The following is a 27,779-nucleotide window of genomic DNA, read 5'->3' on the forward strand; positions in this document are numbered from 1 at the left end:
AGAAAAACTAAGTAACAATGGTTACACTGTAATCTAGAGCTTCAAAGAATGAGAAAGTTTCTGCAGATCAATTAAAATAGTAATTTATCAATAAGTTCCAAATATGAACATTCACCATAATAACTGGACTTATGAGTTTTATGCATGTATGCATTTGGTAAAAAAATAACTCTTTTTGGATGATACAGTGGAGAACTGGACAACACCTTAACTAGATGATCAAATGAACATCACCAACGAGGGAGAGATGGATATTGTGGGCCTCCAGACGTGATATCCCGAGATGGACACATCACTACCTATGTAGTACTCTGGCCAAGCATATATAATCTGAATCTAATCATGAGGAAATATCAGACAAAGCCCAAATGAGGAAGAGTCTATTTACAAAAAGGGAGCAGTAGTCTTCAAAAGGATTAATGTCATAAAAGACAAAGGCTGTTGGAATGTTCTAGGTTATAAAAGCCTAAGAGACATGACAAAGGAGTATCTTATCCTCACATGGATCCTGTACTGAGACAGAAAATGTTACAAAGGACATTACTGGCTCAACTCACAAAAGTAATAGATGAATGGTAGATTAAAATACCATATCAATGTTACATTTCCTATGGCCGTTAACAGTAGTACGATTATGAAACAGAATATCCCTAATTCTTAGGAAATGCATACTGAATGGAACAGGAAAAAAAAAAAGACACAGAGCAAAGGCTGGAGAGAGCATGGAAGGGTTTTCGGGAATGAAAGCAAACGAAAGAAATGGACAAATGGGAGGCAATAAACAACAGGGCTGGAATGAAATCCTCCACGAGCCACTAGAAGCTAAATATGGGGAATATCAAGAAGACTCACACCTAGCCCATGTCTGCTGGGGCTCACAACACAGAGGTGATGACAATTCAGCCCTGTATGTGCTATGCCAGGAGACAAATGGCAACTCCCTAGAGAGTTGGGACCCACGAGGTTTTCTGTGGTGACCTGTCTTGGAATAGAAGGAAGAGGTAAGTGGTGGATGGGGGTGGAGGTGTTCAGAGTGGAAACAACAAAGAGTGTGAGACTCATCTGAGGATCTTTCCCATCTGAGCACTGTGCAGGTGGAGGGGAGCAGGGGGCGGGGCAGAGTGAAAGCTGTGGATTTGGGAGATCAGCACAGAAGACACACAGGCAGGGGGTCCTTAATAACCTGCATTCAGCAGCCCACAATGGCAAGATTAGGATGGGAAGCAGGAGTCACCAGGAAAACAAAAATGGGTACCAGCAACTAGTTCATGACTCCATGCAATCACCCCTCCCGTCTTAACACTAGATTCTAGCCCTACTGGTCTCACAACACCAAGTGAAAAGGCAAATCTAGCAAAAACGCATGATGCTTCTCATGAAGTCAAAGAAAAGTGACACTGGAGAACTGCTTGAATCACCACAAAGCCCTTGACAAGAAGGATCTGGCAGTTAGGACAGCCCCAGCTGAAGGAAACTAGCTTGGTGACCCAGGAAGTACTTTAAAAGGGAACCATTTGAAAACCAAAGGGGCAATTAAGATAGGCCTTTGTGGAAAAGAATGCTGTCTTGGAACATTTTGGTGGAAACAATCCCTTTTACTATTATGCTCCAAGAGTCAAATGGAAAACACATCTTATCATACACCAATTGTGAGAGAAGTTACGTGTATGCATGGATGGACCTGGGGATGGGCAGACAGATGAACACATGGTTCATTCTTTGGTTCATCCCAAGCCAGCAAATGGTGGCAATTATAATCAAAATTCTGTTAATGATAAGATAATATGAACATAGTTTCACACTTTAAAGAAAAAATTAGGGTAAAGCCCCCTGAAACTTACTATAACATTTTGATCTCCACTGCAAGTGTCTTCACTTTGGGTAGCCTCTCCTAGCACTACTTAACCTCACACAATGAGGTCCTCCTGAGGCCCAAGCTACTGGTCTGGGAGAGATACCCCCACCCTCGGTTTCTCTGAAATTGCTCTTTTTAGAGTGAACAATAACCTCCTGGTTGTCCAACTCCAAGGACACTTGTAGCTCTCTTCTCTCTAGGCCGGTTTCCTTATGTGAAAAATTCTTCATAGAGTTACTGTGATCATGAAGTGAACAAACGTATGGGAAACATTTTCAGTGCCTTTTCTCATGGTCACTGGAACTCTCGGCCATCTCTCCCAGGGCTGACTGTGCTCCCCTGGAAATCCTCCCCTCTCTGGGCTTCTGCTGCTTCTCTCCCCCAGATGTCCTCTCTTGGGTAAATGGGCACTGGTTTTAAAGGCAGATTTTAGTTTCATTACTTACCAACTGAGGCACCTTCAGCAAATGACTTAACCTTGCTGACTGTATCATCTTCCTTTTATTAAATGGGATGCTATACGTAAAATGCCGGCTACATAGCAGGCACTCAGTGGTTGTCAATTCCTTCCATTCCTCCCCTCCCTAAACACTGCAGATCTTCTGCTTATCTCCCTTGATGCCTGACATACTTTTCACAGAGGAGCTCACCTACTCCCATGGTTTTCACATGATTCGATCATAATCTGCATCACTAGATTGACTTCTCCCCCATGCTTCAAACGCGGGAGCCTGTTCATTTAATTTAGAGCAGTGCTGACCAAGAGAACTTTCTGCAATGATGGAGATGTTCTATGTCTGCACTGTCCAATACAGAAGCCATTAGCCACGTGTAGTTATTGAGCACTTGAAACGTGGCTAGTATGACTAAGGATTGAACTTTCCCCAGATAAACCACCTACATTCCCTTCCCTGCCTTTGTACATATTCCCCACACCATGATGTCTAACAGGTACCTCAAAACTGAAATCGCCTCCAAACCTTCACCCCTACTCCCTCACAGTTCCTATCGCAGAGGCATCAGCTCCTACAGCAAGTCCCCAAGCCAGGATCAATTTCACTGCCTCCAAATAATCACTAAGTTATGCTAACTTGTATAGCTGCTTCACACTTTGGAGTTTATCTAGGTGTGACAATGCCTGATGGAAACTAACCGTGGCACAGTTCAAACTGAATTGTTTTATACTACTTTTGCCAAATCCAAAAACACGAAGCTGGTTTTGTGTTTGGGTACCACCAAACAGTAAAAGTAGGCATTCTGGGACCTTATAACTGCAAACATTTAAACAGGCATTTGTCAGTGAAGAAACGTATTGAAAACCCATGACTTTTCATGGCCCTTGGTCACTGCAGGTGTGGTCACTCCCCTGGAAAGCTCTTCTGGTTTTTTTCTCCTGAAGAGAACAGGAAAGGAGCCAACACTTGCTAAATGCCTATTAGGTATACATCATGCTGGGCACGTGGTAGAAAGTGAGAAATGAAAGCTTACTGTCTTTCAGAGCCAGTCCCTAGTGGGCCATCACTGGCTGACCTCACCCACCATCCCAGCCATAGAAAACAATTTACTCCCTTCCTTTAAACCCTGAAGTTTATAAGTTTGTCTCCCCCACTAGTCATTTTTTTTTTTTTTTTTGAGACAGAGTTTCACTCCGTCACCCTGAGTAGAGTGCCGTGGCGTCAGCCTAGCTCACAGGAACCTCAAACTCCTGGGCTCAAGCGATCCTTCTGCCTCAGCCTCCCAAGAAACTGGGATTACAGGCATGTGCCACCATGCCTGGCTAATTTTTTCTATATATATTTTTAGTTGTCCAGATGATTTCTTTCTATTTTTAGTAGAGACGGGGTCTCGCTCTAGCTCAGGCTGGTCTCGAACTCCTGAGTTCAAACAATCCGCCTGCCTCGGCCTCCCAGAGTGCTAGGATTACAGGCGTGAGCCACTGCACCTGGCCCCCCACTAGTTTTTGTGCTACTCAAAAGATTGGGGCCATTAGGCATGCACGTTTGTATTCTCAGAGCCTTTAGCATGGTGTCTAGCACATAATAGGTGCACAATAAAACTTGGCAGGTTAAGTCAGTCAAACCTATACCATACCTGACTTCTTTGTATGCTGCTCCTCAACAAATTTTTTCTGTTCCTTCTGAAAATCTCCGATAATTGTCTGTTAAAAAGAAACATAAAGAGTCAAATTACTTTGAAAAGTTTATTAGGTAAGAATTACATTCAAGATTTTTGAAGTCTGTTTGAGACACTTGATTCATTTTCTTCAAATAAAAAGGCTAAAAAAGTGATACTTCCTCATTTTCCCAATAAGAGGGCTCTTCAATGCTTTTGAATTTTAAATATACAACCTCCTTTATGATATATTATCTCTTCAAATGCAAAAATAAAGTAAGTTTAAAACTGAATTTTTATGTTATTCCATAAAACAATAAAAGACAGGTCAAGTCTCATTCTAATAAACAGTACACATAACAACAGTGTGTAAATAGCAATATATCTAGGATTTAACTGAAGACCTCCTTAGTTCAAATAATTAACAAAATAAACGAAATGCCCTAGGCCCACTGCATTTTAGCACTGCAAAAAATGAACAAACTGAGTCCTTAGAGTCATTAGGAACAAAACGGTTGTTCCAAATGGACTAGAACTTGAAAACCTTTAACAATTGATGTAAAAGCATAAACATATCCTGAAATAGTTATAGTTTAAAATTAAACTCACATGAAAAGTTTAATACAACCCAAAAGTATCGATGTATTTTAGAATATATTGCAATAAAAACCAGTTATTTAAATCAAGTACTGTATTTTATATCATAGCCACTTATTATACAAAGAGAGAGAAAAAACCAAGACTCAACAATTAATATTTTTTATCAGAATAATTAATATGTATCCTACCTGAGTTTAAAAATATTCATAAGATATATTAGCTGCTAACAAATTTCATAAATTTCTACTTCCAAAAGATATTTAAATGTACCTTATCGATGATGTTATCTATTTTTCCTTCTTCTACAGACTTCTTTATTGTTTGTGCTGTCTCAGCAACTGATTCAGTTATTTTTTTTGTGGCGGCAGTTGCAAAGTTAAATAGATAGTCTGTAATGAATAAAAAGAGTCTATGGTTATTGCATTTGTGGGTTTTCCCTTAAAGAGATCTCATAAGGATCTAAAATGTTAGGGCACATTCCTTGTTAATAAGGACTTGAAACAAGGAATGGGAAGCACTGATTGCTTTTTGGGGGGACTGGCCCTCCACACTGGGCCTGTAATTCATCCCTCTCAAAGACCATTGGCATATTCCCAATAGCTGCTTCAAACTTTTCTTGTCCTCAAGTCCCTAGTTCTAACTTATCTCAGTAAACAGTCTCCCCTCCTACTTTACCAATAAGAACAAGGCTCCTTTATACTTTCCTTCCTTTCTAGACCCCAAGTACCCCATCTTTATTTTCTCCTCCTTCCCTCCTGTGCAAACAAAAAATGTCCCTCCTGTCCTAGTTTAACCTGTCCCATGATAAATCTGGGAGAATTTTTAATAATAAATAGAAATCTGGCAAGCCCTAATAAAAACATAAATCCTTAAGAAATGATGAGCAAAAATGTAGAACAAGATTAAAACTAGACCACACAAACTTTCACCTTTACAAAGCCAAACCACAGAGTCAGCTTTCCTGTAGACCCGAAAAGACCTATGTGTTAAGGCTCTATGGCACTATAATATAAAGGCCCACGTGTAGACAAATAGCATTTCAAAGTCCACACTCTACAGAATCCGGGCTGCAGGAAGAGACGCAAGGCAGGTCCTGTGGCTGGACCTGCTGGGGGATGTTCATGAACAACTGACGTCCTCATCTCACAGGAAACATTCCACATGTTGAGGCAGTCTTGCCTCTGTGACTTGCACCTGTCGAGGGGGTAGGCAGGTGGAAACCACGAGACTCTGGCAGGGAGAAGGCCTGATAAGAATGGCAAAGGGAGCTGTGCACAGGAGCTCACTCTGTGGGTGGTATCACTTCCAGGGAAGCGGGCAGCTTATACGGGCATCTGGGAACAAACAGCAGTATTATCTCCAGATCTGAACGACCCTCTCCCCAACTTCCCACATCCTTTGCCATTAAACGGTCTACTTTCTCCCATCGTGTCTAGTGGCATTTATTTGTCGATCACATCAAGACCCATCAGTACTACTACTACTACCACAGGATGCTACTTGCTACTTATCTCTGGTCTTGTCCTCAGCATTCTCCCTCCTAGTCTACATTCACATGACCACATGGAAATTCTTTAGTACCTCCAAGGAAGCCTCAACTATGTTATTTCTGAGTTTGAAATGCTTTTATCTGCCCAACTCTACACATCCTGTAGGTCTCCATTTAAATATCACTTCTCCTTGGGAAATGTTCCTTGGCCCCTTGACTAGGGTGAGTGCTCCTGAGATGTGGTCCCGATCTTGTTTTGCCCGATCAACAACCTCCGTGACACTCTATGGATTACTTGGTGAATGTCTTCTCAGCTAGGCTGCAGGCCCATCCTAAGCCCCATCAGGGCAGGGATCAAGGCTGTCTGACTCACCACTGTATTGCCAGTGGGTGACCAATAAGTACTTGTTGAATGGATGAATGGGGAGGACATAATAAATGCTGAGCTTTAGGGAGGTCACTCATCTCTCTTTGGTTACGACTCGTCTATTTACACTGGCGTGATGAAATGGGCAGACAGCCACACTACTTTGTAAAACTATGTTTTGCAGACAAACAAATCTAAAGTTCTAAAAGTGGAATTCTTTTACAAAGAAATTCCTAAAAAAAAAAAAAAATTCCTTTTAAGATTTCCTCTGCAATACATTTTGAATTCAAACTGTCATTTTTATACTAAGAGAGAACTGTCATTTAAAAACTGGTTTTTTGGCATAATAATCTCAATCCTCAGATTTTTAATGACTCTGTGGGTAGAGTTTACTGGATACACTGAATGTTCCAGAAAGCAAAGTTCTTGCCTTCAAGGAATGTCCATTTCTAAACCAAAATAAATAAAAAATCAAAGATAATAAGAGGGGCAAGATTATTCATTAAACAGAGGTGATAGCACCACCATGGAGGGAGAATTGCCTCCTGAGAGTAATTAGAGTAGCTCAACCCCAAGGTTAGTGGGCGTGAGATCCAAGGGACCATGACGAGAGATTTTCAGGTAAGAGGCCCACAAAGACGAGAAATAGTTTATTGATTCTGCAAAGAGATCAGCTGACATCAAGTTAAAGACAGTTTTTATTAACTAGCTAGGAAGAATTAAGACTAAGATAAGGGTTAACAGGAAGTAACAGGAGTACAATGTCTACTTCAGGAACTTAGGCACAAAGAGAGGATCCGAAATGAAGTAGTGCCAAAGAAGAAATGGAAGTCAAATTCAAACATTTGTGAGTGTGACTTAGTAACCTTATGGAAGGTTGGGGCAAATAGCTAACAGTTATTTTACCTTCTGTATCATTATGTCATTTTATTCTCATAACCTTCCTGGGAAGAAGAGTAGGTATAATCTGCCCAGTTCACAGAAAGGGAAGCTGAGGCTCACAGAGGAAAACCAATTTGGCCAATATGATAGGGGTAGACCTTGCTGACTGCCTAGCTAGTAGTAGGCTATCTCCTTCCTCCTTGCCAAAACCACCCCAATTTTGATGGGTGCCTATGTGACCAGCCTCAGAGAATGAACCTTGACAAGTGTGCACTAACCAAGGTGATGGCACTGCCTCTTCCAGGATGCCTGCCAGATAACTTGCTTTCTAAGAGTGCTCTGAAGCTTAGAAAAGCCATGTGACAGCTCTGGCCAAAAAGACTTAAGGGGACACCTGCAAGGTGGCATCTGGGAAAGATTTTCCTTCCTAACAAAAAAGGAGCTGCAGGGAGAGTCTCCTTCCTCCCTTTGTGCTGCAGTTGCTGCCCTGTGAGCCTGAAGTGACCAGCACAAACCAGGAAGTATTTAGGGTCCAGTCTTGAAGGCAGGCACTCAACAAATGTTTGTAGAACAAATGGGGTTCTCAGGAGATTCCATGCAGATTTCCAAAGACTAAAGAAACTCATCTATTCTGGGAGTCAGGTTCAGAGATGTTTAATTTCAGTTTTCAAAACATAGATAGGTTTTCTTAAAGCTAATATATCTCTTAAGATCATTATGTAGAAATAAAAAAAATTATCTCTCTTGTCTCTCTCAAAGTTTGTGTATGAATTAGAACCTTTACTTCTTTGCAAAATCACATAAATTTCAGAAACAAAAGGGTACTTCCAGCTAACTGCAGCCTCCCCAAATATCAAAAGAGAATCGCTGAGCAAAGATGGCAGCATTAGCTTCAAACTAGATATCCATGTAAAAAATGCATTTATTAGAAAATATTCAGAGGTTTTTTTTTTTTTTTTTTTTTTTTGAGACAGAGTCTCACTTTGTTGCCCGGGCTAGAGTGAGTGCCGTGGCGTCAGCCTAGCTCACAGCAACCTCAAACTCCTGGGCTCAAACGATCCTACTGCCTCAGCCTCCCGAGTAGCTGGGACTACAGGCACGCGCCACCATGCCCGGCTAATTTTTCTATATATATTTTAGTTGTCCAAATAATTTCTTTCTATTTTTAGTAGAGACGGGGTCTCGCTCTTGCTCAGGCTGGTCTCGAACTCCTGACCTTGAGCCATCCACCTGCCTCGGCCTCCCAGAGTGCTAGGATTATAGGCGTGAGCCACCGCGCCCGGCCTGGAGGTCTTTATCACCAAATACAAACATGAGGTTTCAAGTTGACAGTAAAGCTCTAAGTTTTAAGAAGCCACTTTTGATATTCCCATGATAAATGAAAATGGCTGTTTTCTTTTTTTTTTTTTTATTTTATTTTATTTTTTTTTTTGAGACAGAGTCTCGCTCTGTTGCCCGGGCTAGAGTGAGTGCCGTGGCGTCAGCTTAGCTCACAGCAACCTCAAACTCCTGGGCTTAAGCGATCCTACTGCCTCAGCCTCCCGAGTAGCTAGGACTACAGGCATGCGCCACCATGCCCGGCTAATTTTTTGTATATATATATTTTAGTTGTCCATATAATTTCTTTCTATTTTTGGTAGAGACGGGGTCTCGCTCTTGCTCAGGCTGGTCTCGAACTCCTGACCTCGAGCGATCCACCCGCCTCGGCCTCCCAGAGTGCTAGGATTACAGGCGTGAGCCACCGCGCCCGGCCAAAATGGCTGTTTTCTATGAAGTAAACACCTCTACCTTGCTTTTCCTAACGGAGTCCCAATCTTATCTATCCCAACTACCTAAGGTATCTCTCAGCTCTAGTCAAATTCATCTCCACACGTCTTGAATATTCCAAGTTCATCCCTTCCCAATTTTCTACATGAGAAACAGTCATTCCCTTTCTTGTGATTTTATTGCACAGCACTTAGTTTTCTTTTTCTTGTGCACTATTTCGGGGCCTTGGGCTGAGATTATGCACTGCTTTGATTTGAGATTATGTCTGTTTTACCTGTCCCTCTGTGCACTGTATACTTTTTGAATGTCAGGGCCTTTCTTATTCAAATATGTGTTTCTCCACTCTGAGGCTTCTCTCTTCCCCCATTACCTGCCTTTGTCTCTTTAGCAGATTCTTTAAAAATACTTGCTAAATTTAATACCTGCCATTGCTGCAGTTCTCTTGCTTCTAATGCTGGTCTGCTTTAGGGCACATTTCCTCAAAGACGCTTTGACTACTGAAGCCCACCAAGGTCTCTTCAGAATCAGAGTACTACAGCATGTGTTTATATTCTTCATGCCTATTATTTTCCTCCCTCCTTAACCAGACTGTAAACTGGGAAAGAGCATGGGCTTTGAAATTAGACAGATCTAGTTTCAAATTTCACTTCTACCGCTTACTATAACTTTGGCTCAGTAACTCTGGACTTATTCCCCCAATTCATTGGGGGTGTTTAACAGATGAAATGAGGTATCATAACACATCTGGTACTGCAACCTGCACACAGCAGGCAATTGGCATCTCCTCTCCCACCTTAGGAAAAAGGTCCTTCTGCACCTAAAAAGCAGAAGATCAGGAAGGACATTCGGTATCTGTCAATTTACTTGGAACAACGCGTTTGCCCCAAGAGCAAAAAAGCACTTTCTAACCAACTGAAGCCCGCCAACGTTTCCTGCCCTGGCGGGTCGGGGTGAAGGTGAAAGTTTGCGAGTTGAACAGAAAAGATTCCTTGTCCAACCTGAGGACGTCGGACCACACTGCTTTCCTGCGGACCTGCTTCCAATGTTTACAAACTTTGCAAAGAGCGACTTGTCACCAGGAACTTCAGGAAAAGGACTTGACTTCTACATGAAGCTTCAGCCTTGCCCGGATCCTCACTAATCTCTCCCAACCCGGAGAGGACTGACCTACAGCCACGCCTTCCTCCCCTGCCTCTCATCCCACACGCCCCCGCCCCAATCCCCGGCCAGTGCCCCAGGGATGTCGCAGGGGAGAAATGTGGCTCCCACCCCCCGCTGGCCAGGGGAGACTCACTGCCCAGGCCTTTGGCCTGATGGAGGAGCTCCTGGTCCCCCGCTTCCTCCTGCTCCTCCTCCGCGGGCTCCGCCACCGTCTCGGATTGCTGTTCGAGTGGAGCGTCTTGCTCGGGCTGCCAGTCGTCCTCGGACCGCCCACCGCCTGCCGCCGGCTGTTCCAAGCCCAGCCAAACGCTCAAACCCCGAAACATCCCGCCTGCCGGGCCGCCGCCGCGGTCCCGGTCACCGGAGACCCCAGCTGCAGCTCCCGACTTGGGCTCTACTCTGCGGGTCTCCCAGGTAGATGGCCGGAAGTCAGAGCGACGCCGGCGCAGTCGGTCCAGCCGTTTCCCCGCCTTTATGACGCTTCTGCCGCCGGCCGCGCGTGCATCACATCCGTCCAAAGGCTCTGCCCCTGCTTACGTGGATTGTGACAGATTCCTCGTATGCGTGGAAAGGGGACAAAGGGCTTTCCCCGCGTAGCTCCGCCCCGCCTCTTTTCCTCTTTCCATGCTTTGTAGGCAGATGACTGACAGGGCGTGTGAACAGCGTCTTTGTCACCGCCCTATCCAGTCTCTTTTTATGATCGCCTCTGAGCAGCTTGGCTGGTGACTTAGCCTCGCCTTTTCAGGTCCAGCTGGGCCGGGCTCCCGCGGAAATGGATGTCTTCAGCCTCCTCCTGAGCCCAAATCAAAACTAACACAGGGCATCCAGGTCCAATTTACAGGAAATACAGAGGGCAGAGGAAGGTGTTAACACCATAGGATGCTGTCCGCAGAATCTAGACCATGAGAAACAATAGGACAGACCACCTTATTTCTTCAAATAAATAGCAAGGAAGAGCGGTGGGGTGGGGTGGGGAACCCATCGATTAAAAAAAGGCTTAAGAAAGGTAACCCGTGGCCACTCATACATTTAATTAGGATCCTAATTTAGTAAACACATTGGGAAAAAAAGTATGACACTTATTAAGAATTGGAAATTTGGACACTGGATAGTTGAGGAAATTAAGGAATCGTGAAACTAAAAATATTTTAAATTGTAAAATACACAAAATTTACCATCTTAACATAAAATTTACCATCTTAATCATTTTTATGCGTATGATTCAGTTATGTTAAGTACATTCATATTGCTGTGCAACCAATCTCCAGAACTCTTTTCATCTTGCAAAACTGAGACTATTAAACAGCTCTCCATTCCTGCCCTCCTCCCACCTTGGCCCTTGACAACCACCATTCTACTTTCTGTCTCCATGGATTGGACTTCTTTAGATACCTGGTAGAAGTCTGTTAGGGACCAGGCTGGCCACAGAGCTCCTCCCCCCGCCACGTAGCCCCCCTCCCCCCCCCGTAGCCCCCCTCCCCCCCCACCCCGGTTCCCTGGAAAACTTGTCTTTCATGAAACCGGTCCCTGGTGCCAAAAAGGTTGGGGACCGCTGGTATAACTGAAATCATTCAGTATTTGCTTTTTGTGACTGGCTTCTTAAGGCTCATCCAATTTCTAGCATGTCAACTTCTTTTCTTCTTTTTAAGGCTGAATAGTATTCCATTGTTCGTACATACCATATTTTGTTAATCCATTCATAAGTGGATAGATATAGAAATTGTTAATTTTTTTTTTCTGAGACAGAGTCTTGCTCTGTCGCCCAGGCTAGAGTGCAGTGACATCATTATGGCTCACTGCAACCTCCAACTCCTGGGCTCAAGGCGTCTTCCTGCCTCAGCCTCCTGAATACCTGGGACTACTGGCCCACACAACCATGCCCAGCTAATTTTTTCTAATTTTGGGGGGGGGGGTCTCACTCTTGCTCAGGCTGGTCTTGAACTCCTGGCCTCAAGCAATTCTCCTGCCTCAGCCTCCCAAAGTGGTAGGATTACACTCGTGAGCCACTGCCAGAATTGTTAATTTTTTTTTTTTTTTTTTTTTGAGACAGAGTCTCACTTTGTTGCCCAGGCTAGAGTGAGTGCCGTGGCGTCAGCCTAGCTCACAGCAACCTCAAACTCCTGAGCTCAAGGGATCCTCCTGTCTCAGCCTCCCGAGTAGCTGGGATTACAGGCATGTGCCACCATGCCCGGCTAATTTTTTCTATATATATTTTTAGCTGTCCATATAATTTCTTTCTATTTTTAGTAGAGATGGGGTCTCGCTCTTGCTCAGGCTGGTCTCGAACTCCTGAGCTCAAGCGATCCGCCCACCTCGGCCTCCCAGAGTGCTAGGATTACAGGCCAGAATTGTTAATTTTTAAATTGTAGTAATGGTATTTTATGTGTGTTTGTCTGTGTTTAAAGGAGTTCTTATCCTTCAGAGAGTCACATTGAGATATTTACCAAATAAATGATAACATGTCTGGAATGTACTTCAAATTAATACAGGATGGGGGGAAATGGTTGGGGCTATAGATGAAACAATACTGGCCATGGGTTGTTGAAGCTGGGTGATTGCACTTCAATGTCTACTTTTCTATATTTTTAACTTTTTCCTCAATAAAATGTAAAAAAACAAAAAAACTGGCTATGTGAACAACTATCCCTTCAGAGTGGCGAGTTCATGAACACATTTTCTAAGCACAATTTCCATGATCTGTTGTCGAAGGACACTCTTGATTCCTTCCCCGACTCCCCAACCATTTTGAGAAGAGTAGGACAGTTCCAGTGACCTGGGAGAGTACATGGGGAGGTGATTACAATTCTGATTTGCCTGCTGTCCAGTTTTCCAGCCAGACCTATATTTACATTTTATTCAAGTCCAGGATTTTAGCTTAACAAGCCCAACCTGTTTATTTTCCCCAAACAGCTTTATTGGGATATGATTCACATATTTTACAATTCACCTGTTTAAAGTGTACAATTCAATGGTACATATTTTTGATATATTACACTATTAAAATTCGAAATTGTGGTAAATATATGTAACATAAATTTGCCATTTTAACCATTTTTAAGTTAATGCAGTGGCATTAATGATATTCCACCCTTTTTTCAGAGTCTGAGTATTGATTCAGCTTTGACAGTCTGGAGATGTCTTAGGACCAATGCCTTTCTAGAGTCTATTAAGTCAGTGAGAACTTCAAAGTGGTTGACACTTTCCAGAAAAGGATATTTGTTTTAAGTATGACTGGAAAGAGCCTAGAATTTGAGTGAGAAGCCTAGGATGGGGGTTCTATCTCCACCATCTGGTAGGTGAATAAACTTGACTTTTTATTCATCATTTTTGCCCTTCAAGTTTCCTCACCAGCAAAAGGAGTACAGTGCTGGGCCTTCCTTCAGTAGAGGTGGGGCCCAGCCCATTCAGCCTTACTTTGCTTTATCTCAAGGAACATCCAAAACCATGGTGAAGGCTCTGTTCCCCAAGGGACAGGCAGTTTTACAACTGTTCTGAAAGGTAAAATTCTTCAAAATCAAAAAGATTATAAAAGAACATAAGCAATCAACTTTAATGATGGCTTTCCTTTTCCTTTTTAAAAATCATCTCGAAGATCCAGGAAAATGTTATGCTGGTGGTAGGCCATGAATAAAAACTTGTTCAATGAGGACACGCCCTTATCCCATACAATTTAGTCAAGCTGCACCCTGTTATCAAGTTTGTTTCTCTGCTCCTTATTTTTTCCATTTGGGATTAATAATACACTAGTTTTTACAATGACCCCTATGTATTTACAGAATATCTTTCATTCATTAGCCTCATAGATGAATGGAGTAAGATAATCAGATGAGGCCCCACATCCTGTGGTGCCAAGTCGGGCTGTGCATCAGTGTCCTGGCTTTGCCACTCAGATTAACTAATGTATCCTTGGTCAAGACATTTCACATCTCTGAGCCTCAGGTTCCTCATTCTAAAAAGGGGATCATAATAACTGTCCCGGCTGTAAAAAGGAAATGGAAGGTGGAAATGCTGGAGGCAACCTCACAAACTCAGCAGGTATTAAATTAAGCATCACCACCCACACCAACACTTTTCGTAAACATCCCCCCTACTGGGCCCTCTGGAAGACTTGTTTCATTAACAAACTCCTCCAGCCTTTTGACAAGGCATTTCCTCTTTTTTGTTTTTCAAATGTAGACCCCACAACCCGGCCTCCCCCAAGGATACCCTGCTGAGTGAAGCCTCAGCGTATTTTCCCAGAAGTTGGCGTCCCAAACCCCTTACTTCTTCCTCCACAACTTTGCTCTTTCATCCTTGGTGGGGAAATACTCCATTTTGTTTTGAAATTTATTGCTTTTTTTTTCCTCCCCCCCCGCCCCCCGAGATGGAGTCTCACTCTATTGCCCTGGGTAGAATGCAATGGTGTCATTGTAGCTCACTGCAGCCTCAGACTCCTGGGCTCAAGTGATCCTCCTGCCTCAACCTCCTGAGTAGCTGGGAGTACAGGTTCATACCACCATGCTCGGCTAATTTTTTATTTTTAGTAGAGACAGGGTCTTGCTCCTGCTCAGGCTGGTCTGGAACTCCTGAGCTCAAGCGATCCTCCCACCTCGGCCTCACAGAGTGCTAGGATTATAGAGGCACTGTGCCCGGCAGAAATTCATTGACTTTGGCTTCACAACCCTGTCCCCTTCCTTGTCACAGTCATCTATTAGCTTCAGGGTCACTCCCCCACATTCCCTGAAGTTCTTTGGCCTTAACTGACTCTTCCACCTTCTGGGGCCCTTGATTTCCAAAACACCAGCCTTTCGGGCACTAGACCTGAGTCTACTGATGCTCATCTCACTTTTCTAGTCCATTCTAACAGGCATGCCTAAACTGTGTCATCTCCAGGAATTGCTTCCCCTTTGAAGGCTTGAACACCAACATCACACTCTCTACTGCCAATTTGCCAGTCCTCTCCTCAGAGGCGCTGGTTTTGGGGCCTTTCTCTCCTCTGTCTGCCAGTCTATCAGCTAGCTCCCTGCTGGTTTTGGTTCCTGTCCTCTAGGACTAGAGCCCAGGTCCACCGCTGGGATCACATTCTTTCAGTGCCTTTCACTTCCTCACCCTTCTGTCCTACTTACTCAACCAGAAAACTCAGCTTTCATCACTAAGATCTATCTACATATAAATATCTTGCAAAATTATAGCTGGACATCCCTATATAATTATGGTGGTTTTTTTTTTTTTTTTTTGAGACAGGGTCTTGCTCTGTTCCTTGGGCTATAGTGCAGTGGCATCATCATAGCTCACTGCAACCTCAAACTACTGGGGGCTCAGGTGATCCTCCTGCCTCAGTTTCCAAAGTAGCTGGGACTACAGGCGGGGACCACCACAGCCAGCTAATTTTTCTATTTTTGGTAGACACGGGGGCTCACTATTGTTGCTCAGGCTGGTCTCCTGGGCTTAAGTGATCCTCCCACTTTGGCCCCCCCAAAGTACTAGGATTACAGCCGTGAGCCATCTCTCTGGACCACAATTATGGTTTCTAAACTCTGCTAGGTCTTAAATGACTCTTGTCTAACTTGTCGCTCTAGTGTCTCACACAGGTTATGCAAAATTTCTGCCACTTTCCTAAACCTTTCTTCTCATTTCAAACCCTTCAGTTTTCCACAGTTAGCTCATTTCTCCTTCAGTGGTTTAAGTACTTCCCTTCGCCTGAATAACCTCCGGTATCTTTTCTCAGCATCAACCATCCTCCAAATTCCCTTTCTAAAACAGTCACTCAGGGAAGCCTTAATTGTCTTTTTTCTCCTCTCCTCCCCCTCCCCACCCCCCGCAGCTTTTCTTCGCTGTCGGAAACCTACAGCTTCCAACAAGACGAGTAGACTTCCCACCAGACTGGGAGCTCCTCAAAGGCTGGAATTCTATTTAATTTTCCTCCTGTCCTGAGCGCTCCTGCAGTTCCTGGCGCGTAGTAGGGGATCCACCAACGCTGGAGACGAGTGAAGCTCTTTACAACGGTGAGAAGTGGACCGGAGGAAACAAGCGAGCGTCTCGGCTTGCCAGGGACCCGGGCTCGCCGGGACCCGTGGAGTTCACGCGCGCACCCGAGGTGGCTTCGCAAAGTGAGCCAGGGGAGGGAGGAGCAGGGCCTGGGCCTAGGGAGCCCTGGGACCAAGTGTGTCCAGAGCAGAGGGTGACGGGAGCTGCCTGTGCCGGAGGAATCACTTTTTAGGCGTTTGTTTTGGACCTTTGCAGACACACGGGTGCAAACCCCAAGCTCACCAGCGTGAGTCAGCGAGGCCAGCAGCAGGGCGGAGAGAGGAAGGTGGGCAAGGAGGGCGCCGCGCACCCCGGGGTCCACGCGGGCGGCGGGAAGGACCCGGTGGCGACTTCGGGCAACCCCAGCGGCGGCCCTTTCCCCAGCCCGACAGGTGAGCGCCAGGCCGGCCGCAGGGCGGAGCCCGCGGTCGCCACCGGCCACCCTTCCTGGCGCTGCCACAGCCGCAAAGGTAACTTCCCCGCTTGGGCCTGCTCCGGACCCCCAGAGTCTCGGCGCCGGGGTCACCTCCCCGTCCCAACGTTGCACCCCCAGCTCTGGCGCAGGCGAGGGGCCGGGCGCCTTTGTCCCCTCCCCGATGGCTCCCGCGCCTTCTCCGGCGCAGAGTCCGAGCCCCGCCCGGAGTCCCGCGTGTCTTGCACCCCGCGGTCCAGACCTCGGCTGCCGGGGGTGGCGCGGGGACTGGAGGACTCCCGCCGGTGCTCTGTGCCGTCGGAGCCTGTTCCTACGGCGGCCCGGGGCCCGGGGCCGCTCCTCTCTGCCCCCGCCAGTTCCCCGATCCCCATCTATCCCTGCCCTCGGGAGCGGGGAGAGCCCCGAGATGGCGTTGGCGGAAGTGAAGCCCTGAGCAGGGGTCGGGTGAGGCGGGCGATCAGCGCGGGTGACATGGCTTTCTGTCCTCTTCCCGGCGCCAGCGCACCCGTTAAACCACTACTCTCGCGTTTCCCCCATTAGTTAGCTGTTAGAGGGCACACTGCCAAACTGCGCTTCTACTTTGAGCTTTTTTGGGGCAACATTAACAAAAATGATGTATAGTTTACATACAATAAAATGCCCCATTTTAAGAGTGCAGATCGACGGGATTTGACAGATTATACACTCGTATAACCACTATCCCAAGGTAGACATAGGCCACTTCCATTAGCCGGGAAAGTTCCCTCTTGCCTCTTTCCGATCACCCCTCCCACCCCCGTTCTGATTGGTGTCATAGCTTAGTTTTGCCTGTTCTAGAACTTCATAGAATGAGGTCATTCAGTAAGTGCTCTTTTGTATCTAACATTACTTTTTGATTGGCCATCGTTGAGAAGGTGTCTTTTGCTGCTTCTGGTGTTTTTATTATATTGTTGCTCTAGGCCTGCCAGGTCTAATGTGGGAGCCACTTGCCACATGGGAGTGGCTACTGAATACTGGAAATGTGGTAAGTGTGAGTTGACTTGTATACACATCCGATTTCCGAGGGCTCAGGACAAAAAAAAAGGATATAAAATGTCTCACTAAAAATTCTTACATCGATTACATGTTGAAGCCTTAACATTTTGGATACATTGGGTTAAATAAGATATATTGTTTAATTTTAACTTAATTTGTTTCTTTGTACTTTTTTAATGTGACTACTAGAAAATTCAAAGTTACATACCTGGCTGTGTAATATTTTTATTAGGCAGGACAAGACAGCTCTAGATTATCCTATTCTGTGAACACTGGTTCGGCTCATGGCACATTAGAGTAAATGAAAAACTCTTCACACTGGAAAGCATCTCGATTGGAGAAAGTGATCAAAAATAGAGCCTATCTATCTTTTCCTGCACTTTTTTTTTTTTTTTTTTGAGACAGAGTCTCACTTTGTCTCCAGGGCTAGAGTGCTGTGTCATCATCATTGCTCACTGCAACCTCCATTGCCTGGGCTCAAGCCATCCTCCTGCCTCAGCCGGCTAACTTTTTCTTTTTCTATTTTTTGTAGAGTCAGTGTCTCCCTATCTTGCTCAGGCTGGTCTCAAACTCCTGGCCTGAGGCGATCCTCTGGCCTCTGCCTCCCAAAGTACTAGGATTACAGGCATGAGCCACCACACCGGACCCATTTCCTGCACTTTTAAATTTTCATTTCAAACTTGTTTGCTTAAAATAAGTAGAAAGGATTAGGTGTCTCCTTGGTATTAAGTTACATTTTTAAAAAAGGACTTCCTAAAATAGCTAATGTGCTTTTAAAAAGGTATCCTGTGTTTTTGAAAATACAGAAAACTAATGATTACGGATGTAGGTGGGGAAAGGAGGTGATACCTTTCCTCACCCATTGTAAGAGTCACAGCTGAAAGCTCTATAACAAAACTCAAGTTAACAAGAGAAAAGCATAACAGATTTATTTAATCATAGTTTTAAATGCCACGGGAGCCTTCCGAATGGAGACCCAAAGGTAGAGGGGAAACCATCTGATTTTACACTTAGGTTCCGTGAAGCAGGGACAGATGAGCTACTGGAAATAGACCAAGTGGGGCAAACTAGCAAGGCCTGTCCAGATTCTTCTTGGCCTCTCTGTTGTAGCATTATTCTTCCTTCCAGGTATGGGTAGGATCCCTCTGGAATGAGGGTCTTAATTTCTTCATGGCCAGCTGTTACACAGAAAGGTGAGGGGAGGGAGAGGTTAGAGTCATATGTTTTGGCTTTGGGGGGAAAGGGGTTCTATTTTCTATGAACTGCCTTGAGGAAGAGGACTTCTAGTGTTTCTATGACTTGGCTTGTGGGAGAATGAAGGGCTTGAGACAGGAGGGCAAGAGAAGGTCAGAAATTTTGCTTCTAGGGCCTTCATTTTGGGGTCTTGTTTTCTATGTCCCGACACCTACAACCCAATCACCTAAATATATTAAAATTTAACATGGTGTGATTGATCTTAATTAAAAAACAATCTATGCATGTATTGAGGTAAAAAAAATAAAAAATAAAAAACACAATCGATAATATTATATTCAATTTTGTATCCTGCTTCTTTTCATGTAATATAAACATTTTCTTATATGAAAATTCCTAGGCATAGTGTGACTTCACAGGAATGTACTTCAGTTTTCTTGATCATAACTCTATGGCATTTTGCAATTTTGCTAACTTTTATAAATGGGGAGTCATTTGAACAGTGTGACAGTGCCAGAATAAGGTATAATTAGAGTGCAACTTATTTGCCCCTTAATCCCACAGGAAAGGTGAAGTCCAAGAGGGCAGGCAGGGACTTTGACTTTTCCTTCATCCTCATATTCTCAGGACCTGGGAACATGTTAAGCCATAATAGATGTTCAATAAACATTTGTGAGCTGACTGAATCAGTGAGCAGGCAGCTCTGAAAAATGATAATAGCCAACCTTAATTTAGCACTTATTCTGTAAATTCCCCCACTGCTCTCTAAGGTAGTTACTACCATCCACGTGTACTGCAAGGATTTAGAAAATTAAGGTTTTGAGCAGTTGAAGAATTTGCCTAGGGTTATAGCTGTGAGTGCAGAGTCAAGATTTGAACCCAAGCTGTCTGACTCTCAAGGAATTTTCAACAGTGGGATGAGTAAGGTAGGGCTGTGAAGAAATTATCACCTTGGTGACTACCTAGGGCAGTAGGAGTGGAAAAGATGAATATTCGGATACATTTTAGATCTCCAGGAGGAGCAGTCTGGGTTTGGATTGAGAATCTTTTAGGCTATAAATATAGCTTGAGTGAGTGAGTGACCAGGTGGCTAGTGAAGAGGGGCAATGACACTGAATGTGATCAACTGTTGTGTAGAGAAAGGCAGGCCTGGGGACTTAAGGAGGCTGTTTGCGATGGGACATGTATATTTTGGATAGCTTTAGTTTACTCACCCTGACCATGGGTCGGCTAGTTCAAATTGAACTCACAGCTCTGGAGTGAGATAACTTTACACTTTTAAGTTCAGACAATTCGTTTTGAAAGACAAGCAGAGGAAACTACAAAATTAGAATGGGCTTTCCTTGGAGGAGGACAGAAAAGAAATGGTTAACTGAAATCTCTCCTACCTGATTGCATTTGTGCTTAATTTCCAAGTACTTTAAAAAATTTGTGAATTATAATCGAAAGTGGCATTTATAGTTATTAGCTTTTGTTAGTTTTTCTTCTCTCTCTCTCCCTCTGCAGCTGTAATTTTATATTATCGGTCTTAATTGTCCATTTGCCTGCCATGACTGCATAGATACACATATGATACTGTTAAGGGCCCACTTTCATGTACATAGTGAAATTACAAGAGCAAAAGGCCCCTGTACACACTCAAGGGAAAAATAAGAGTACCCAAAGAAAATCAAGGAGATATTGGGCTTCCTGTAAAACAAAAGGATTTGAATCAGCAGAAAAGGCAAATAAAATTTCCATAAGACAGAATATTTCTTTTTCCTGCTTGGATATGTTTACATGGTAAAACTACTGGGTAAAGAAGAAGATTCAGTGTTTAGCACGCTTAGTTAAGAAAGGTACACTTATTAGGCTGGGCCTGATGGCTCATGCCTGTAATCCCGGCCTTTTGGGAGGCCCAGGCCAGAGGATTGCTTGAGGCCAGAAGTTTGAGACCAGCCTTGGTAACATGGTGAGACTCAGTCCCTAAAAAAGAATTTTTAAAAAAATTAGCCTGAGGCCAGGCATGGTGGGTCACTCCTGTAATCAATCCTAGCACTCTGTGAGGCCAAGGCAGAAAAATGAGTCCAGGACTTTGAGGTTGCAGTGAGCTATGCTGACACCAGGGCACTCTAGCTCAGGCAACAGAGCAAGACGCTGTCTCAAAAAAAACAAACAAACAAACAAAAAAAAACTGGAAAAGCTGGGTGTTTTGGTGTGTCCCCTATAGCTCTAGCTGAGGGAAGAGAAAGGATCACTTGAGCTCAGGAGTTTGAGGCTGCATTGAGCTATGATCATGCCCCTGGACTCCAGATTAGGTGACAGAGCAAAACTCTCTCTCTTAAAAAAAAAAAAAGGATACATTATTATTATTTTTGAGACAGAGTCATGCTCTGTTGCCTGGGCTAGAGTGCAGTGGCTTTATCCTACCTCACTGCAACCTCAAATTCCTGGGCTCAAGCAATTCTCTTGCCTCAGCCTCCCGAGTAGCTGGAACTACAGGCACGCACCACCACGCCCGGCTAATTTTTTCTATTTTCAGTAGAGATGGGGTCTCACTCTTGCTCAGGCTGGTCTGGGGCCCATTTCTTTTTAGTGTTGAATAATATTCCAAAGCTTTTTTTTTTTTTTTTTTTTTTTTGAGACAGGGGTCTTGCTATGTTGCCCAGGCTGGACTCAAACTTCTGGTCTCAAGTGATCCTCCTGCTTCAGCCTCCCCAGTAGTTGGGACTACAGTTGTGTGCCACTGTGCCTGGCTACAAGGGATTGGTATCTTTATTCCACTTTCCAGGTGAAGAAACAGGCACAGAAAGGATAAATAACTTGCCCAGGTAGTTTGTGCAGATCTGTCTGATTCCAGTCTGAGTTCTCTCTCTCTCTCTCTCTCTCTCTCTTTTTGTTTAAAGGACAGGGTCTTACTCTGTCACCCAAGCTGGACTGCAGCGGCGGGATCATAGCTCACTGCGTGCAGCCTCAAACTCCTGAGTTTAAGTGATTCTCCTGCCTTGACCTCCCAAAGTGCTGGAATTACAGGCGTGAGCCACCACACCTGGCCCAGAGTCTGAATTCTTAAACATTTTAGCTTGCCTCTGAATTCTAGAGAAATCCGGTTTCTCATGACAAAGTTTGTTTTTGTTGCATGACAGAGTTTTGAAAGCCAGGGCAACAGAGCCAGGCACCTTGCAGAAAATATCCACATTTTTCTGTATAGTGACAAAAATTAAATGCCTAGAAGATAAGACTTTGTTTCAAAAGGTTCAAGAATTTTGTTTAGTTTTTTGTTTGTTTGTTTGTTTGTTTTGTTTTGTTTTTGAGACAGGGTCTTGCTCTGCCGCCCAGGCTAGAGTGCTGTGGCATCATTGTAGCTCACTGCAACCTCAAACTCCTGGACTCAAGTGATCTCTGACTTAGCCTTCTGAGTAGCTGGGACTATACCAAGACCTGGCTAATTTTTCTATTTTTTTTTTTTTTTATAGAGACGGTGTTGCTCTTGTTCAGGCTGGTCTCAAACTCCTGGCCTCAAGTGATCCTCCTGCCTTGAACTCCCAAAGTGCTAGGATTACAAGCGTGAGCCACCATGCCTGGCCAAGTATTTAGTTTAGATAGAAAAATGCTGTGTGCTTTTGAAATTCTCATTTAATGCACTCTCTGCTTTACTGGTTTGAGAAAATGTTTCTCTTCCCTGACTCTTTTTTTTTTTTTTGAGACAGAGTCTCACTCTGTCACCCGAGCTAGAATGCCATGGCATCAGCCTAGCTCACAGCAACCTCAGACTCCTGGGCTTAAGCAATCCTTCTGCCTCAGCTTCTTGTGTAGCTGGGACTACAGGCACGCGCCACCATGCCCGGCTAATTTTATATATATATATATATATATATATATATATATTTTTTTTTTTAGTTGTCCAGATAATTTCTTTCTATTTTTAGTAGAGATGGGGTCTCACTCTTGCTCAGGCTAGTCTTGAACTCCTGACCTTGAGCGATCCTCCCCCCTCGGCCTCCCAGAGTGCTAGGATTACAGGCGTCAGCCATCACGCCCAGCCTCTTCCCTGACTCTTAATTGTATTGCCTTTCAGGTTATATCTGGGTACTGGCACCCAACCACTCTACTGCCAATGAAGTACATTCTGGTGACAGGTGGAGTCATCTCAGGCATTGGTAAAGGGATCATCGCAAGCAGCATTGGGACGATTCTGAAATCATGTGGACTCCGAGTTACTGCCATCAAAATCGACCCCTATATTAACATTGATGCTGGTACTTTTTCACCTTATGAACATGGTATGAAAGAAAACTACTTCCCTCTTATAGTTAAACTGTAGTTCTTTCTTGTATTTTGGGTAATTTCTTTAGGATATAGTTCCAGAAGTATGGTTGCTGGATCCTACTTTGTAAACATGTGAATGTTCTTATGGTCATGAATACATTGTTCAGATCACTGACAATATTCCAAATTAGTCAACTCTTTTGGAAATATTGTACCTTTTGCACGTGGGTTTTGTTTTGTTTTATTTTATCATGAAGGTAACATATTTCTCTTAACATTTCTCACTGCGTGGAGTAACTATTATAAATGTCAACATTTCTTGTTTGTTTTTTTGTTTTTTTATAATGAAAAAATGCTGACTGAAAATGTCAACATTTTGATATATCTACTAATTATTTTTTAAAAGACATTAGCTGTTATATATTGTTTTTTTAGAAAAGTTTTTACATACAAGCAGAAAAGTACATAAATCATAAGTGTATAGCTGGATGAATTTTCATTAAATAAACATATTGTGTAACCAGCCCCTGATCAAGAAACAGAAACATTGGTGTCCCTTATCTTTCTCCATCCACAACCCCAGGGTAACTCTTATCCTGTCTTCTAACAGCATAGGTTAGTTTTGCTTGCCTTTGAACTATAAATGAATTGAATCTTACAGTTCTATTTTTAAACGTAATTTCTAAAACTTAACATACTGTGGACATATTTGTATGTTCTATACTGCACAGAAACTGTACAATAATAGGAAATAATTTCCAATTTATTTATTTATTTATTTTTTGAGACAGAGTCTGACTCTGTTGCCCGGGCTAGAGTGCCGTGGCGTCAGCCTAGCTCACAGCAACCTCAAACTTCTGGGCTCAAGCGATCCTCCTGCCTCAGCCTTCCGAGTAGCTGGGACTACAGGCATGCGCCACCATGCCTGGCTAATTTTTCTATATATATTTTTAGCTGTCCATATAATTTCTTTCTATTTTTAGTAGAGACAGGGTCTCACTCTTGCTCAGGCTGGTCTCGAACTCCTGACCTCGAGCGATCCGCCCGCCTCGGCCTCCCAGAGTGCTAGGATTACAGGCGTGAGCCACCATGCCTGGCCAATTTCCAATTTATTGATATTATAAACAACACTATGATGGAAATTTTTAAGATTTTTAAAATTTTTTTCTAACTTTTTTTTGAGACAGAGTCTTACTCTGTCGCCTGGGCTAGAGCTCCATGGTGTCGTCTTCATAGCTCACAGCAACCTCAAACTTCTGGGCTCAAGCGATCCTCCTGCCTCAGCCTCCTGAGTAGCTGGGACAACAGGTACACACCACCACGCCTGGCTAATTTTTTCTATTTTTATTAGAGATGGAGTCTTGCTCTTGCTCAGGCTGGTCTCGAACTCCTGAGCTCAAGCGATCCTCCTGCCTTGGCCTCCCAGGGTTCTAGGATTACAGGCGTGAGCCACCTCACCCGCAAATTTATTTTTTTAAACATAAATTTCTGTTGCAGAATTTCTAATTTGAAGAGTAACGATATTTTTCGGGCTTTTGATACATAATGCACATTGCTAGAGGTTTTAATGTTCATCATGCCTCATCTATAACTCTGAAATTGGAAAAGTTCTGAAAATTTAAGAGTCTTTGTAATTTTAAGTTTACTTATAGTCTTTTCAAAATTTCTAAAAATGGAAAATTCTTTACATATTTGTGGCTATTATAGTCTATATTTCATGTTATTCCATATGGAATGTGTTTAATTATAGGGCGTCTTCTAATATATAGAATGTATTCTATATTACCTGTCTATAAACTGGAAAATTACAAATTTCAATTTCCATCTTGTCTCCAAGGGTTTTCCAATAAGGATTGCGGATCTGCACCAGTTTATATCCTCATCAAACAGTGTAGAAGAAGACCTGTTTCTTTATACCCTTTTTTTTTTTTTTTTTTTTTTTTTTTGAGACAGAGTCTCACTCTGTTGCCCAGGCTAGAGTGAGTGCCGTGGCGTCAGCCTAGCTCACAGCAACCTCAAACTCCTGAGCTCAAGCGATCCTCCTGTCTCAGCCTCCCAAGTAGCTGGGACTACAGGCATGCGCCACCATGCCCGGCTAATTTTTTCTATATATATTTTTAGCTGTCCATATAATTTCTTTCTATTTTTGGTAGAGGTGGGGTCTCGCTCTTGCTCAGGCTGGTCTCGAACTCCTGAGCTCAAACGATCCGCCCACCTCGGCCTCCCAGAGTGCTAGGATTACAGGCGTGAGCCACCGCGCCCGGCCTCTTTATACCCTTATTGAATTTTATTTTTAAACTTTACTAACCTGAGAGTAGAACAAACAAAAAAAGGGTATCTTATTGTTTCAATTTAGATTTCTTTGGTGTTGATTTTGTTTGTGAATGACTTATTCAAGTCTGTGGTAGATTGCATTTTTTTTTTGAGACAGAGTCTCGCTCTGTTGCCCGGGCTAAAGTGCCGTGGCATCAGCCTAGCTCACAGCAACCTCAAACTCCTGGGCTTAAGCAATCCTCCTGCCTCAGCCTTCCGAGTAGCTGGGACTATAGGCATGTGCCACCATGCCCGGCTAATTTTTCTATATATATTTTTAGCTGTCCATATAATTTCTTTCTATTTTTGGTAGAGACGGGGTCTCGCTCTTGCTCAGGCTGGTAGATTGCATTTTTGTTTGAAAATATCACCTGTCACATTTCTGTAGCGTACCTTTCCCTGCCCCTTGATGTTGGACTTTGGCTGTGTAGGGCAGTTAATATATCCTGGTTTGTTTGGAACTTTCCTGGTCTTAAAACGAAAAATCCTGAGTCCTGGGGAGCCCCTTACTCTTGGGAAAACCAAGGAGGTTGGTCACCCTATTTGGCCATGCAATTCATTTTGTCCTATGGGACGTTAGTGAATGTGACATGCCTCATTGAAGAAGAAAGTTTAAATGCAACTGCATGGTTTGGCTCAGTCTCTCTTGTGTTTCTGCCATCTGCTATGAGAACAGCCTGCTCTGTACCAGGATTTCGAATTCAGCCTGGGTCCTGGAATGAAACGACACAGAATAGACTCACAAATGACTCACAGCCTCGATTTAACATGAGCGAGAAACAAATAAATGTTTTTTGTAAGTTTCTGTGATTTTGGGGTTGTTAGGAAACACAATTGACTAATGCATATGTTATACCAATTTTTCTTTGAATTTCTTTTTTCTTTCTTTCTTTCTTTTTTTTAGAGATGAAGGTCTCGCTCTTGCTCAGGCTGGTCTGTAACTCCTGAGCTCAGAACAGTCCACCCAGCTCGACCTCCCAGAGTGCTAGGATTACAGGTGTGAGCCACCATGCCAGGCCCTCTTTTCTTTTTTTTTGAGACTGGTTCTCAATACTTTTCCATAGATTGGGTTATTCCTGCTTAACATGAGGAAATGGAATTTTTTATTTTATTTTATTTTATTTTTTTCCCCCACGTGCTGAAAGAAGGCTAAGGAAATGGAATTTGAACTGGAAATGCAATTTGGGAAATACAAAAATATTGTAATTTCATCAATTTCCTCCTTTTGTTTTGGAGACAAAGTCTCTCTCTGTCGCCTGGGCTAGAGTACAATGGTGTTATCATAGCTCACTTTAACCTTCAACTCCTGGGCGCAGGCAATCCTCAGCCTCCCAAGTAGCTGCGACTATGGGCATGCACCATCACACCCAGCTAATTTTTTCTATTTTTAGGAGATGGGGTCTCACTCTTGTTTAGGCTGGTCTCAAACTCCTGGCCTCGCTTGATCCTCCTGCCTCAGCCTCAGAGTGCTAGGATTATAGGCGTGACCCACCGCACTTGGCCATCAATTTGCTCTTGTGTCCTTAAAGTTAATCTTCCAGACTACAGTTACGTAACTTATAAGGGAGACGTAAATGAGGGTATAAAATATTTCTGATTAAGTTTGTAAGCTAGTCAGCCTCCTTTTTTGCTGTGAACATCTAGCAGTAGGAGTAAATGATATAGTTTCCTTAATCAGGGAGAGGTTAGATACTTAGGAGGTGGCTTTGGAGCATTCAACTCTGGTCAATGCCCTCAAGTGACAATAGAGATCTAGAGATGTGCCCAGTAGTCAAGGCGAGTGCTCCTTACGTGATGAAATCTACACCTATGTGCTTATCACTGTGCTGTTGTGCCAGTGGCTTATGGCACACACTGGCTTTTTCCCTCACTTTCACCAGGTTGCCCCGTGGGCTAGCTGTGGCCCTGCTTTGCCATCTACTGTCTAACTGTGGCTTTAACCAAGATGGTAATCAAGCAGAACTTCCTTATGCCACTTCCAGACCCCAGGATACCCATGCTGTGAAGGAAATTGCTATTTGTTTTTAAAATTGCTCTTTTTTTTTTTTTTTTTTTGAGACAGAGTCTCACTCTGTTGCCCAGGCTAGAGTGAGTGCCGTGGCGTCAGCCTAGCTCACAGCAACCTCAAACTCCTGAGCTCAAGGGATCCTCCTGTCTCAGCCTCCCGAGTAGCTGGAATTACAGGCATGCACCACCATGCCCGGCTAATTTTTTCTATATATATTTTTAGCTGTCCATATAATTTCTTTCTATTTTTAGTAGAGATGGGGTCTCGCTCTTGCTCAGGCTGGTCTCGAACTCCTGAGCTCAAACGATCCGCCCACCTCGGCCTCCCAGA

General features: G+C 43.7%; 2 protein-coding genes across 6 annotated transcripts in view; one reads left to right on the forward strand and one right to left on the reverse strand.

Moving 5' to 3' along the window:
* Nucleotides 1–10,672, reverse strand: part of SYAP1 (synapse associated protein 1) — a 31,739-nt gene extending 21,067 nt beyond the window's left edge. Inside the window, exons 1-3 of the mRNA XM_069463154.1 lie at nucleotides 10,367–10,672; nucleotides 4,838–4,956; nucleotides 3,947–4,013 (exon numbers count right to left, since the gene is read on the reverse strand). Of these exons, the coding sequence (XP_069319255.1) occupies nucleotides 3,947–4,013; nucleotides 4,838–4,956; nucleotides 10,367–10,559 (379 nt within the window). The 5' untranslated portion in view covers nucleotides 10,560–10,672. The remainder of the gene's footprint in view (nucleotides 1–3,946; nucleotides 4,014–4,837; nucleotides 4,957–10,366) is intronic.
* A 5,729-nt stretch (nucleotides 10,673–16,401) lies between these two features.
* CTPS2 (CTP synthase 2) overlaps nucleotides 16,402–27,779 on the forward strand; it is a 97,738-nt gene continuing 86,360 nt past the window's right edge. Inside the window, exons 1-3 of one of the 5 annotated variants that reach the window (XM_069462866.1) lie at nucleotides 16,402–16,709; nucleotides 21,504–21,690; nucleotides 22,938–23,142. In XM_069462866.1, the coding sequence (XP_069318967.1) occupies nucleotides 22,977–23,142 (166 nt within the window). In that variant the 5' untranslated portion in view covers nucleotides 16,402–16,709; nucleotides 21,504–21,690; nucleotides 22,938–22,976. Of the gene's footprint in view, nucleotides 16,710–21,503; nucleotides 21,691–21,765; nucleotides 21,895–22,937; nucleotides 23,143–27,779 lie in introns of all 5 variants that reach the window. The other 4 variants (XM_069462867.1, XM_069462868.1, XM_069462870.1 and 1 more) reach the window with 4 other exon arrangements.

This window comes from Eulemur rufifrons, chromosome 30 (assembly GCF_041146395.1).
Source record: "Eulemur rufifrons isolate Redbay chromosome 30, OSU_ERuf_1, whole genome shotgun sequence".
Classification (NCBI taxonomy): domain Eukaryota; kingdom Metazoa; phylum Chordata; class Mammalia; order Primates; family Lemuridae; genus Eulemur; species Eulemur rufifrons.